The sequence below is a fragment of the Cydia pomonella genome, chromosome 1, assembly GCF_033807575.1.
Source record: "Cydia pomonella isolate Wapato2018A chromosome 1, ilCydPomo1, whole genome shotgun sequence".
Taxonomy (NCBI): Eukaryota; Metazoa; Arthropoda; class Insecta; order Lepidoptera; family Tortricidae; genus Cydia; species Cydia pomonella.
In genome coordinates, this window is record NC_084703.1 from 1,596,244 (window position 1) to 1,611,844 (window position 15,601).

The following is a 15,601-nucleotide window of genomic DNA, read 5'->3' on the forward strand; positions in this document are numbered from 1 at the left end:
GCATGTAACTCCTCTGGAGTCGCAGGCGTCCATAGGCTACGGAGACTGCTTACCATCAAGCGGACCGTATGCTTGTTTGCCACCGACGTAGTATAAAAAAAAATACACACATTAATTATTGGACAAAAACCGAATTTGATTGGTCTAATTGTCCTATAAGAATTATCCTATATGCGTAATGTCTAACTCTAAACACTACAATTTCACTCACATCGAAACCGAAGCAGGTGGTGACGTCCTTCTCAAGCTTGATGCTCTTCTCCATGACGGTCTCCATCTCCTTGTGCCGGACCTCCTCGGCGCCGCTGGCTACCGACTCCTGTTCTTGGTCATCCTCCTCTTCTTCTGCGGACATGGCTGGGAAAGAGAAATCTGTCAAAACGAAGGTCTAGGGATGGGTTATTAGGGGTCATCCATTAATTATAAACACGAAATAGTTTCCTCCAGCTGAATGACCACGTACTGCTGCCGTCGGCCACGGTGACACTACACACCTGGCTCCTCGCACTCGATGTACTCGGGCGCCACGACGGCCACATGCTGCTCGGTGCCGTCCTCCAGCTGGATGACCTCCAGCACCACGTACTGCTGCCGTCGGCCACGGTGACACTACACACCTGGCTCCTCGCACTCGATGTACTCGGGCGCCACGACGGCCACATGCTGCTCGGTGCCGTCCTCCAGCTGGATGACCTCCAGCACCACGTACTGCTGCCCGTCGGCCACGGTGACACTACACACCTGGCTCCTCGCACTCGATGTACTCGGGCGCCACGACGGCCACATGCTGCTCGGTGCCGTCCTCCAGCTGGATGACCTCCAGCACCACGTACTGCTGCCGTCGGCCACGGTGACACTACACACCTGGCTCCTCGCACTCGATGTACTCGGGCGCCACGACGGCCACATGCTGCTCGGTGCCGTCCTCCAGCTGGATGACCTCCAGCACCACGTACTGCTGCCGTCGGCCACGGTGACACTACACACCTGGCTCCTCGCACTCGATGTACTCGGGCGCCACGACGGCCACATGCTGCTCGGTGCCGTCCTCCAGCTGGATGACCTCCAGCACCACGTACTGCTGCCGTCGGCCACGGTGACACTACACACCTGGCTCCTCGCACTCGATGTACTCGGGCGCCACGACGGCCACATGCTGCTCGGTGCCGTCCTCCAGCTGGATGACCTCTAGCACCACGTACTGCTGCCGTCGGCCACGGTGACACTACACACCTGGCTCCTCGCACTCGATGTACTCGGGCGCCACGACGGCCACATGCTGCTCGGTGCCGTCCTCCAGCTGGATGACCTCCAGCACCACGTACTGCTGCCGTCGGCCACGGTGACACTACACACCTGGCTCCTCGCACTCGATGTACTCGGGCGCCACGACGGCCACATGCTGCTCGGTGCCGTCCTCCAGCTGGATGACCTCCAGCACCACGTACTGCTGCCGTCGGCCACGGTGACACTACACACCTGGCTCCTCGCACTCGATGTACTCGGGCGCCACGACGGCCACATGCTGCTCGGTGCCGTCCTCCAGCTGGATGACCTCCAGCACCACGTACTGCTGCCGTCGGCCACGGTGACACTACACACCTGGCTCCTCGCACTCGATGTACTCGGGCGCCACGACGGCCACATGCTGCTCGGTGCCGTCCTCCAGCTGGATGACCTCCAGCACCACGTACTGCTGCCGTCGGCCACGGTGACACTACACACCTGGCTCCTCGCACTCGATGTACTCGGGCGCCACGACGGCCACATGCTGCTCGGTGCCGTCCTCCAGCTGGATGACCTCCAGCACCACGTACTGCTGCCGTCGGCCACGGTGACACTACACACCTGGCTCCTCGCACTCGATGTACTCGGGCGCCACGACGGCCACATGCTGCTCGGTGCCGTCCTCCAGCTGGATGACCTCCAGCACCACGTACTGCTGCCGTCGGCCACGGTGACACTACACACCTGGCTCCTCGCACTCGATGTACTCGGGCGCCACGACGGCCACATGCTGCTCGGTGCCGTCCTCCAGCTGGATGACCTCCAGCACCACGTACTGCTGCCGTCGGCCACGGTGACACTACACACCTGGCTCCTCGCACTCGATGTACTCGGGCGCCACGACGGCCACATGCTGCTCGGTGCCGTCCTCCAGCTGGATGACCTCCAGCACCACGTACTGCTGCCGTCGGCCACGGTGACACTACACACCTGGCTCCTCGCACTCGATGTACTCGGGCGCCACGACGGCCACATGCTGCTCGGTGCCGTCCTCCAGCTGGATGACCTCCAGCACCACGTACTGCTGCCGTCGGCCACGGTGACACTACACACCTGGCTCCTCGCACTCGATGTACTCGGGCGCCACGACGGCCACATGCTGCTCGGTGCCGTCCTCCAGCTGGATGACCTCCAGCACCACGTACTGCTGCCGTCGGCCACGGTGACACTACACACCTGGCTCCTCGCACTCGATGTACTCGGGCGCCACGACGGCCACATGCTGCTCGGTGCCGTCCTCCAGCTGGATGACCTCCAGCACCACGTACTGCTGCCGTCGGCCACGGTGACACTACACACCTGGCTCCTCGCACTCGATGTACTCGGGCGCCACGACGGCCACATGCTGCTCGGTGCCGTCCTCCAGCTGGATGACCTCCAGCACCACGTACTGCTGCCGTCGGCCACGGTGACACTACACACCTGGCTCCTCGCACTCGATGTACTCGGGCGCCACGACGGCCACATGCTGCTCGGTGCCGTCCTCCAGCTGGATGACCTCCAGCACCACGTACTGCTGCCGTCGGCCACGGTGACACTACACACCTGGCTCCTCGCACTCGATGTACTCGGGCGCCACGACGGCCACATGCTGCTCGGTGCCGTCCTCCAGCTGGATGACCTCCAGCACCACGTACTGCTGCCGTCGGCCACGGTGACACTACACACCTGGCTCCTCGCACTCGATGTACTCGGGCGCCACGACGGCCACATGCTGCTCGGTGCCGTCCTCCAGCTGGATGACCTCCAGCACCACGTACTGCTGCCGTCGGCCACGGTGACACTACACACCTGGCTCCTCGCACTCGATGTACTCGGGCGCCACGACGGCCACATGCTGCTCGGTGCCGTCCTCCAGCTGGATGACCTCCAGCACCACGTACTGCTGCCGTCGGCCACGGTGACACTACACACCTGGCTCCTCGCACTCGATGTACTCGGGCGCCACGACGGCCACATGCTGCTCGGTGCCGTCCTCCAGCTGGATGACCTCCAGCACCACGTACTGCTGCCGTCGGCCACGGTGACACTACACACCTGGCTCCTCGCACTCGATGTACTCGGGCGCCACGACGGCCACATGCTGCTCGGTGCCGTCCTCCAGCTGGATGACCTCCAGCACCACGTACTGCTGCCGTCGGCCACGGTGACACTACACACCTGGCTCCTCGCACTCGATGTACTCGGGCGCCACGACGGCCACATGCTGCTCGGTGCCGTCCTCCAGCTGGATGACCTCCAGCACCACGTACTGCTGCCGTCGGCCACGGTGACACTACACACCTGGCTCCTCGCACTCGATGTACTCGGGCGCCACGACGGCCACATGCTGCTCGGTGCCGTCCTCCAGCTGGATGACCTCCAGCACCACGTACTGCTGCCCGTCGCCGTCGGCCACGGTCACCAGCTCGCCTCGGCGCAGCTCGTTCGACGTCAGACCGAGCTTCACCATGTTGTTGTCGTCCGAGTCGTTTGGTTCCTCCTGGGGGTGTAGGTTTTAGTTATAGGAGTTTGAAAGTAGTAATCAAAGGTGCTAAAATAAATAAATAAATATCATAGTGAAATATAAGAAGTTCGTTGGTGGAAGGTTACTCGGGCAGAGTCAGGGTGGAGAGGCAGGAGCGTGGTAGATAAACAAGTCGTAGTTAAGTTCAAGTGTATGAATTCATTTATTTAATCAATGTTAGTCTATTTATACACATAGGTTGTCGCTGACCCAAGCAATATGCGTTTATGTCGCAGTAAACCAAAGTGTTACTGCTGAACACTAAAAGTGGCTAATTGCCATATTACAATAGGACGTTATTACACAAATTGACTAAGTCCCACAGTAAGCTCAATAAGGCTTGTGTTGATGGTACTTAGACAACGATATATAAATATTTATAAATACTTAAATACATAGAAAACACCCATGACTCAGGAACAAATATCCATGCTCATCACACGAATAAATGCCCTTACCAGGATTTGAACCCGGTGCTGAAAATATTTGCAAATAAAATAGAAAATAGGTGCAAAGACGGCACTACTCAATATATTGATAATTCTTGAAAAAAAAAAAATACATTGAACTTTTGTTATTCATTCGCAAACGCATTTAAATACAATATAAATAAAAACGTTTCACAATTTCTCGACCTCCTCTTTATGCTCGTAAAATTCTTATTTATAGCTAAATATGGGCTGCATAAAATACATTTCATGTTCTAGTATTTATACTTTAATTCGCTTTTATTCATTCGCATCGCCAAAAACTATGTTAAGTTTTACTGACTCACACTGAAAATCAGAAATTTTGCTCAATAATTTATAATTTTTTAGGAACCAATGTCGTGTTTAAGAGAAAAGTTTTAGGTATATCAATAGAAGTAAATTGTGTTCTAAATACCTAAAGTTACCGTGCAAAACTGTGAATTTTGTTTTTAACTCGCGTAGCGCATTAGCGTTTTGTACATCAACAGGCACTGACTTTAATTTTATTTTGGAGAAACTAGTAAAATTGAATTCGCAAGGCAGCAATTGGTTACTTGACACATGTTGAATATTATAACAAAATTTAGTTAAATGTATAGAAAATGAGCCATCCATTATAAAAAGTGGAATTTGAAAAATGATATTGAGATTATAAAAAAATATAAAGCTCCGAAATCTAAAAAAAAAAACTTTTTTTTTGTCTTTCAATAATAGAAAAGAAAATTATACCATTCGATTCCTTACATTTTATTGAAAAATAAATTGTATGACAACTATACACATGAGCGCAATATTTCAGGGTCAAAATGGCAATTTCCTTGATCTTCCATACATTTAGGACAGACTTATATGATGTGACGTCTCATCACCTTATCATTTTGTTGGAGGCGTTTCAATCGTCGAGTGCGAGCGTCAGACTTTAACTCTCATTTCTGATCTTTGTGTTGCTTAAATGCCATGAGTCCTATATAGACATTTGATCCTCAGGAAAATCGAGATCGTTTGACATTATTTGCAAAAAACAGTCGAGTAGCCAATTGATTTTCAAAGAATTGAGGCAAAACCTTTAAGTCGAACAGACAAATCATACACACATATTTCTCATTGACACTCCCACAGCTGAAACCCTCCCTCACCCACCCCACCCTCAAAAGAACACCTCAAACGTTATCAAGCCGTTTTAGAAAATAAACATACATACATACTTTTAAAATTCGTGTTTCATCGTATGATGAAAGGACAATATGTGTCAGTAAATAAAGATATTTTCTGTTAGTAAAAGAAATATTCGCAAACGCTTGCATTGATACAGGTGACGAAACTTATGTTCTGTGCGGTAATTGGTTAGTAAATAATCACAAAAGCCTTATTTCTCTGCATAGGTTTTACAATATTTTTAATGTAATTTTAAACGGTGTGTCTCATGAATACTGAAGCCTGGGAAGTTGGGATCAAGATTTTACAGAAAAATATAATGGTCTACGACTGTAGGCATACTTAACACATTTACTTCCGGGAACCCACCTGGGGCGCTCGTGAACTTTGTTCAGATGCCGGACAACCCGCTGGGCGGGTTGTTTTGTACGCAGCTATAGACCACCGGTTTCTGGGGTAGTGCGCCGTTTTTTGTCTGGCAGTGAATGTGTTAAGAAACACATTTAGAACATGTCTTCTTCACCAATTCAACGAAATCTAAAAATGCTAAATATCTACAAAACCTAGTATCCATTTTACAAGCTTTTATTTAACTTGCCCTGTTAGTATGTAAGTTTGTTAGTTAGTGTGGGTCAAATTTTGAAAGCTAAATTTGACCCAATTCCCGATTGAGATGAAAATGTGCATTCTAACTTGTCGACCGGTTTGGCCTAGTGGGTAGTGACCCTGCCTACGAAGCTGATGGTCCCGGGTTCAAATCCTGGTAAGGGCATTTATTCGTGTGATGAGCATGGATATTTGTTCCTGAGTCATGGGTGTTTTCTATGTATTTAAGTATTTATAAATATTTATATATTATATATATAGTTGTCTAAGTACCCTCAACACAAGCCTTATTGAGCTTACTGTGGGACTTAGTCAATTTGTGTAATAATGTCCTATAATATTTATTTATTTATTATTTATTATATCCTTTCTAAAAAGAAAACTTGAAGCATATTGTACGACAAGCATTACCCTGACCAAAGAGAATTTGAAATAGAGGTTGAGTGTCAAAGAAAATTTTGTAGCCACAGTAAATTTACTGCCATCTTTCGACACATGATTGAAACTTTCAGAACGCCATTTGACTTTGATCCTTATTCTTTCTACTTTCCCACACTAGAGCGGGAATTAGCACTTAAAGTCAAAAGTTTGAAAAGGCCATATCGTCAGGTGACAAGCAAAACTCACTAAGTACCAAAACAAGTTCATAGCCACAATGAACCATATTTCTACAAAAATACGGTTGATTTTTGTTTAATATTTTTCTAGTAATTAGTGAGTTGCTCGTCACGTAACGATATGTACTGTAAAACGTTGTACGATACACGTGCGAATAGGTAATTCCTATTCTGCGCACTTGTATCTGGTGGGGTCTCTATTGTTTCCTATAAAGTTTCAAGTCATGTTTATCCGCATTTTCGTTAGCCATAATTTGGTTTTTCTCACAAACGCAAAACTTTTAGGGATTGCCATAAAACAAACCTAACCTAACCTATCTATAGGATAACATAAGGAAATTCCTGAAAAGTAAACGGTTTCAGAGTTATGACTAATGATAATATGACTATCATTAAATTATGACTTTCGATAATTATGCGAAAGAAAGGACCCGGGTACGTCCTTAAACTACGTCCACAAGAGAGGTATGGGCATTGTGATGTCATCTCGCTTTGTGTGGTAGGGCACAGCCAGTGGATGTCATTCCAGATCTAGAGCAGAGCCCAACTGGTGAAGTACCACCTTACAGAAAACAGCAGCCAAATAACACTAGACCCTACTCATAGTGTTGTGTTCCTGCCGGTGAGTAAGGTTGCCAGAGCTCAACGAGGGTGCGGAGTGTTAGGGTCGGCAACGCGCATGTAACTCCTCTGGAGTTGCAGGCGTACATAGACTACGGAGACTGCTTACCATCATGCAGGCCGTATGCCTGTTTGTCACCAACGTAGTATTAAAAAAAAAATGATCCGATCTGGTGTTACCTGCGCGCGCGGCTGCATGTACTTGATCTTGCGCTGGCGGCCGATCTTGAGCGCGAGGGCGCGCTCGGTGTGCCCCGAGTCCGGGTCGTGGATTGCCAAGTGTCGGATCAGGTTGCCCTGTTGGTCAAAATAAATATTATTATTATTATTTAATAAGCAGGCAGGCAGTTTGACAACTGATATGACCTGTATCCAATATTCATAAAGATAGTTATCATGAACGAGTAGTAGATATCATGTCCTTGTCTAATTTATTTTTAAACTGGTTCACATTTGGTGCTGAAACCACTACTTCTGGGAGCCTGTTCCAAGCCCTCACCACTCGATTGCTGAAAAAGTGTTTGTATGGGTTACTGTGAGCCCTATGCCTTTCCAGCTTTAAATGATGACCTCTCAGACGGTTATTGTTGTTGCGCTTGAACATCTCTTGGAAATATCAAACATTTATTCAGCAAATAGGCCACAGGGACACTTTTACATGTCCATTTTTACAAACAATCAATTAAAAAAAAAACAATTACAAATAATGAATCGATGAAATAATAAATACTTTATTAGAGATGTATACTGTTTCTAAATGTCAAATTACACAAAAAAACTGTGATAAATAAAATAAAACCATAAAATACTAAAATTCTTTAGAGATGTATAAGTCTCTAAGTGTCAGAGATAAAATATAAAAAAAGATATTAAATTATCCTTAGAGATGTAGAGGGTCGCCAAGGCTTGAATTCTTATATAAATAATTAAAACACAAAAAATTAAAACAGACATTAACCGAATGAAGTGTCTCACGTTAATGCCACTCAAAAGTAGTTACATACTAGTTAGTTAGTTAGTTAGTGCTTCTGGGCATTTTCCGCAAATCGACAACCATTGTGCCTATTTTGCGTGAAACGAGGTAGCGCTACTCTAACCACCCCAGCTCCTCCACGAAGCCTAGCAAAGTTTTCAGGTTGCTAATTGCCTCTCCTAGTGTGCACGGAGTCCCTAGGTATTTGTTCCTGTATACTTCTACCTGTTTGCAGTCTAGGAGAATATGTTTTGTTGTTTCTTCTTCTTCCATGCACGCTCTGCACATGGGGCTGTCTGTTTTACCCATATTGTGTAGGTGTTTGTTAAGTGTGTTATGTCCCGTAATTAATCCTACTATTTTACGTAGTTGATGTCTAGGTGTTTTCAGTAGTATTTTGGTGAGTTTGTGGTTCAGTTCCGGTAGAAAATCCTTGGTCTGCCTGCATGTGTCCATTTCCTTCCAGTATTTATTGTGCAGTTGTTACATACTTTAACATAACCTGTACCCCGTGTAAGCTTAAACAACGTAATAAAAAAAAAAACCGATTTCAATGGGGGAGACTAGTGAAAGAACAGTTATTGTTGATTTTTGATTTCATACAACTAAATTAAAAAGACAGCGTCCTACGCCTAATTAAGTAGAAAAGGAGGTAACATGTTTTTTTTTTGTCACCGCACCCACCTTGACACATTTCAGATTTGTATAAAAATGTGCCTGCTTTACAAACATGCAAAGAGAACAAATTGCCAAACGTGAACTATGCATCGTTGAAGAGTTCCGTTCTGTTCATCATGAACAGTTCCACTTCATCAAATGTCACTTCTACAAATTTAAATACTTGATTTGTTGATGAAAATACAAAAATCATTATATGTCATGCCTTTCACATTTGAAGAGTTCCGTCGATTCCTTAGGGATCCCTTCATCAGAACTGAGTTTTGACATAAACGGGACCAATCTGTATATATATAGGCATGGAAGGCACAGACCTATTCGGCATTCAGCCACGATTGAAAATTATGTAAAAATATTTTAAACAGCACTTAAATTAAACAAATTAAATATTTTTAAATATAAACAAACATATTAAATTACAAACAGTATTTTAAAAGTAAAACTCGTTAATGCTACTTGGTTTGTATGAATAAGTGACATATTTTTTCAAAAATCTATAACACCCTAGGGAGTTATACCTTTTTTTACAACCCATAACACCCGCGGGAACAAAATAGGCCTTTGTCCTTGAGTACACCTGCATGAAATAAGATCTTTTTCGGGCAAGTGTGATGAAAAGAGACTAAATATATTAGAAACGAGGACCAACCTTGTGCGCAAAAGTGCGTTTACACTCGTGGCAGGCGTGAGTCTTCTCCTTGGGCGGCTTGGGCACATAGTCCGGGTTGTGGTACAGATTCTGGTGCCGCCGCAGCAATTGCTTCTGACTAAACAACAAAAAAAAACTTTGATAAAAATGTTTACAGTACATATGGTGCTACTTTATAGCACTAGTGCGAAAATTAGCATATTACGTTACTGTGTCGAACATTTAAAGGGCCATATGTACTGTAAAACGTTGTACGATACATGTGCGAATAGGTAATTCGCAACTCGTGTCGATTAAAAACACTCCCTTCGGTCGTGTTTTAATATATCGCCACTCGTTTCGAAATATGAGATATGGAAGAAAAAGACATGCTGCGCCGACCCCAAATGAATGGGATAAGGGCAAGCGAATGATGATTGACTTTGACTTAGTAGGTCCAGTCAACCTAGGCAACCGTAGACTGGAGCAACTTTTTAATAAGGCAACCTATTACAGTTAGATTATATATAAAATAATCTATTATTTGATATAATATCCGAATAAATAACAAAAAAAAGTAAAACTGAGTATTTATCATTTATTTCTTATCACAAACAAATTAATAACAAATGAGGCAGATTCCTTATAACGTATGTCAAGTACCGGAAGCTCTGGTCGCACTCGGTGCACACGAAGGGCTACTCGTCTCTGTGCTGGAGCATGTGCGACTAGTGGTTCACCATGGTCGACGTACGGCCACAGGTCGCACTTGCCTGTTCGTGAGTCTACAGAGTTAAGGTAGTCTAGTATAGTTACCGGAAGCTCTGGTCGCACTCGGTGCACACGAAGGGCTTCTCGTCGGTGTGCTTGAGCATGTGCGACTTGAGGTGGCGCAGCATGGTCGACGCGTACGGGCACAGGTCGCACTTGAAACACTTCTCCCCTTCGTGAGTCTAAAACAACAAAGGACACTATCAGTAAGCAGATACTAAGTTTAATATAATGTAAATATTTTTACGAATAACGCAAACTTTTAAATTTGTTGGTTTAAATTTATTTAAGCGTATGGTGTAACAGTGTAAGCAATATTATAACTAAAAGCAGGACTTATTATAGCCTTTTTTTGGTGTTATAACACAGTCTCAGAAGCACTTTCAATTGAAAATAGTTATTTGTTTTACAAGGGGGCAAAGTTGTTGTTTAACCGCTCGTGCTAATATTGATACCCGGGCAAGCGAAAGATTCCAAAATTGAATCGAGAAGTGGAATCTTGAGCGTTGCGAGGGTTTCAAGGCACGAGGGTTAAACAAACTTTGCCTCCGAGTGAAACACAACATTTTCACCACACCAACGCGAGGAAAATACTAACTATGAAATACCAACAAAAAAACAAAATCAAATCAAATACAAATGAACTTAATTAAAAATTTACCATCCAAAATTATAATTTTAAAGTAAATTCTACCAGCTAACATAAGGAAAGGACTCAAAATTTGCATCTGATTACTTTGCCCCACATGTGGATAAAATGCATTTTTCTCATTAGTTTTTGAACAATCAAGAGGGCCTTTACCAGTTGGTGTGGTGAAAAATAATATATCTCCTTTTGACTCACAATCAATCATACAATCTATATGACAAACTGGGAATAAATTCTGTCAAAAAATATTCGTGACTCTGAGCAGAAATAACTCTTTAATATTCTAATTTCTCAAAAAAGTTATATGCATTTTCTGAAAATGGCTACACACAAACGGATTTAAACATAAGAGGCTTGAGAATGCAAGTCAAAATTAAGCGACAGTCTGTCAACAAATTAAATTTTTCATGAAAAACACCCTATCAATCATAATATTTGCTCCCTAAATGTGACAACGAGGGAAGCGAGAAGTGAAAAGCGATCCATTACAGCACCTTTTTTTTTATACTACGTCGGTGGCAAACAAGCATACGGCCCGCCTGATGGTAAGCAGTCTCCGTAGCCTATGTAAACCCGGCCCCCCTCGTTGAGCTCTGGCAACCTTACTCACCGGCAGGAACACAACACTATGAGTAGGGTCTAGTGTTATTTGGCTGCTGTTTTCTGTACCTTATTGTGTAGCTTGCAGGAGTAGCGGTCGGGGAACGTTTTCCCGCACCGCTTGCACTTGAGGGGCTTGTCCGAGGTGTGCAGCTTCTGTATGTGGATCCGGAGGTCAGTTTTACGTCCGCACTTGGCTGGGCAGAGCTCGCATCGGTACACGGGTTTCTCTGCCACTGAAATAAAAAAAACAACATGAGTATACTCATGAACTATGCCAGTTGTCATAAACTAGGTGAAAACAGTTTGGAAATCGGCAAAAACCAACCCAAGTGTAGTATCTCTTTTCCAGGCATAGTACGATTTATCGACCACATACGCGCCATTAGAATTTCAACTTTAGCATTCCGATTTAAGGTTCAAATTAGATTACACTTTCAGGAAATGTTACTTGTCTTCAAATGAATCATCAGAGCTGGATTAATTGGAATATATTTGGATTTTTTGGGAAAACCTTGTTGATTGGTGCGGTCTAGAAAAGGGGTATACGCCTGTGTCTAAAATATGGACATTTCGTTTCGCCAATGTTTTAATTTTAAACGTTTTATATCGGAAAAGACATCAGAGAACCTAAATTAGAAATTTGATTTATTTTTAATGAATACGCCATATGCAATAGCTGACTCCTATATGTAACTTGTGTTTGTAGCCAATATTAGAAAAACAGAACCCGTACAGAACTGTACGCCAGATTGAAGTATAATTAAGTCCTTGTCTCATGTTGAATATTATAACAAAAATTTAGTTAAATGGATAGAAAATGGGTCATCCATTATAAAAAGGGTGGAATTTAAAAAGAAATACTAAGATTTAAAAAAATACAACACCCCAAAGTCTGAATTTTTTTTTTCTAATTATCAAAAACAAATTGAAAAATAACTTGTATGACAACTATATATAAAAACGCAATATTTCAGGGTTAAAATAGCAATTTTCTTGATCTTCCATACATTTTGTTAGAGGCGTTTCAATCGTAGAGTGCGAGCGTCAGACTTTAACTCTCATTTCTGACCTTTGTGTTGCTTAAATGCCATGAGTCCTATATAGACATTTGATCCTCAGGAAAATCAAGATCGATTGACATTATTTACAAAAAACTGTCAAGTAGCCAATTGTAAATAGACGTAAAGCCTGACCAGTAATATATGATCACGCGCCATGTTGCGGAATTTCACTGGAACTAATTTTTTCATACTAAACTGAACTGTCATCCTATACATGAGAATAACAGCGCCCTCTTGACAATGATCATATATTCCTGGTCGGGCTTTATAATTGGAGTATCTTAGACATTTTATTCTTAGATGGTTGACGACCAGTTTGGCCTAGTGGGTAGTGACCCTGTCTACGAAGCTGATGGTCCCGGGTTCAAATCCTGGTAAGGGCATTTATTCGTGATGAGCATGGATATTTGTTCCCGAGTCATGGGTGTTTTCTATGTATTTAAGTATTTATAAATATCGTTGTCTAAGTACCCTCAACACAAGCCTTATTGAGCTTACTGTGGAACTTAGTCAATTTATGTAATAACGTCCTATAATATTTATTTATTGCTGACCCTAACCCCTCCCCCCCTATATTTATTATTGTTACCATTCAGTCAAAAAAGGCTAAACGGGGGCTATTAGTAAGTATCAGTTACATTACATGACCTTTGCAGCACTTTCATGTCATGTCATGTGAGTCATGGGTGTTTTCTATGTATTTAAGTATTTATAAATATTTATATATCGTTGTCTAAGTACCCTCAACACAAGCCTTATTGAGCTTACTGTGGGACTTAGTCAATTTGTGTAATAATGTCCTATAATATTTATTTATGTATTTATTTATTTAATCAATTATTAGTGTCATATGTCATATGACATAATTCTGGTAAATAAATTATCCGAAATTATTTTACCGTTGTGTATGAGCTTGTGGGCCTTGAGCGAGTTGGACTGCGTGAAGCACATGTTGCAGCTGTCGCACTTGTAGGGCTTTTCACCAGTATGTGTGCGCAGATGTCGCTTCAACTTGAACGTGTCTGGTGAGGCGTATGTGCAGTCCGGGCACTGGAATAAAATACTTACGTTAGAGGCAGGTTATTTTGTCTGAAATATATATGGTAAAACCACTGTACTACTCGAATTTTTACGTCTAGCACTAGCGTCTCTCAAGCTCGTCTAGTCGACTCTATTGCTGATGGACGCAACGATGGCGCAACTGCGCAGCGACGCCATTTTCCATAGCGCTGACTAGACGCCGACGCTCAAGACGCTAGCGTGGGATTGCCCTAAAATGTGACGTGTAACAAAAAAGCATCGAATACTTATATTCAACATAACTTAGCTGGTCTATACACCGTGTTTTTAATTTCAAGGGTACATTCCTGAGCTTAAATTAAGTATTCGTTATTCTAATTAACTTAATTTCGGAGATAATCAATAATTCATTTTTGTCTTATAAGGCCCTTGCGAGCGTATACATTTACCTTAGGGCTTGTTTACATATTGATTAATGTTTAGTACGAGTTAATATATTTGCTACTAAACGTAAATACTATCTCTCACGATCGATGTTCGAAATGACATTGAGATGTCAGTTTTCAATTGTTTGGTTGAGTTAAATGCAATGCCCGTATTACAACAACGCTATATGCAACAATTAATTACTAAAAAAAAAAAAAAATTTTTTTCATTAACTATTTTTTATTTATTAATCATTTATTTCAAATAACAAGGATTCATAATATGCCATTTAATTTCCTTAAACGTACTTACCAATACCCCGAAGTTAACGGAATTCAATAAAAACACGGTGTATATATATGTGTCCCTGTCCCACACTGATGGTAGCGATACTAATAGTCTTCGTAATAGGAAATAATAAATGTTAGTACAGCGTATACGGTAGGACAGGGGTGTACCTGGTAGGGTAGGACAGGGGTGTACCTGGTAGGGTAGGACAGGGGTATACCTGGTAGGGTAGGACAGGGGTGTACCTGCTAGGCTAGGACAGGGGTGTACCTGGTAAGATAGGACAGGGGTGTACCTGCTAGGGTAGGACAGGGGTGTACCTGGTAGGGTAGGACAGGGGTGTACCTGCTAGGGTAGGACAGGGGTGTACCTGGTAGGGTAGGACAGGGGTTTACCTGCTAGGGTAGGACAGGGGTGTACCTGCTAGGGTAGGACAGGGGTGTACCTGGTAGGGTAGGACAGGGGTGTACCTGGTAGGGTAGGACAGGGGTTTACCTGCTAGGGTAGGACAGGGGTGTACCTGGTAGGGTAGGACAGGGGTGTACCTGGTAGGGTCGCTCGCCAGTGTGACACCGCACGTGTCGCCTCAGCTTGGACAACTCGACCGACGCGTAGTCACACTCGGTACACTTGTGCGGCTTCTCGTGCGTGTGCCGGTAGCGGACGTGGCGTACCAGCTCGCCTGTACGACAATAGTACATTACGATACAAGTGCGAAAAAAAGGAAATTCGTAACGAGTGGCGATAAATTAAAACACGACCGAAGGGAGTGTTTTAAATCGAAACAAGTTGCGAATTACCTATTCACATGGTATCGTACAACGTTTTACAGTACATATGGCTCATTAAAGTTTCGACATATGCACGGAAATTGCTCATCCCCGCACGCGTGCAGGAAAGTAGCACCATATGTACATTGTGCAACGAGGGGTGTAAGTAAAATATTGGACACGAGGGTGATAAGGAATTAAAAACCGGAGTTTGCAATACTCTTACCCCCGGCGTTACAAACAATGTTTTTCATCACACTTGCGAAGAAAAAACTAAATTTTGAGGGAAATAATTCTTATATACGGTGTCATTTCAAATATTCGTCCGCCATGTTGTAATTGTTTGACAGTATGGAAGGTAGAGGTAAGGAATAAAATCTCCATAGGCAGAACTGTTGCAAAAGTGTCCAGCTGTCAGCTATAAATAATTGTTTCAAAACTCTCCAGAGTAGCACTAGAGTAGCTAAGAACC

General features: G+C 43.9%; 1 protein-coding gene across 1 annotated transcript in view; it reads right to left on the reverse strand.

The window, feature by feature from the left end:
* Window positions 1-15,601, reverse strand: part of LOC133526450 (transcriptional repressor CTCF-like) — a 30,947-nt gene that overhangs the window by 9,164 nt on the left and 6,182 nt on the right. Inside the window, exons 4-11 of the mRNA XM_061863089.1 lie at window positions 14,905-15,041; window positions 13,525-13,675; window positions 11,631-11,797; window positions 10,358-10,494; window positions 9,563-9,680; window positions 7,443-7,559; window positions 3,571-3,769; window positions 212-345 (exon numbers count right to left, since the gene is read on the reverse strand). Of these exons, the coding sequence (XP_061719073.1) occupies window positions 212-345; window positions 3,571-3,769; window positions 7,443-7,559; window positions 9,563-9,680; window positions 10,358-10,494; window positions 11,631-11,797; window positions 13,525-13,675; window positions 14,905-15,041 (1,160 nt within the window). The remainder of the gene's footprint in view (window positions 1-211; window positions 346-3,570; window positions 3,770-7,442; window positions 7,560-9,562; window positions 9,681-10,357; window positions 10,495-11,630; window positions 11,798-13,524; window positions 13,676-14,904; window positions 15,042-15,601) is intronic.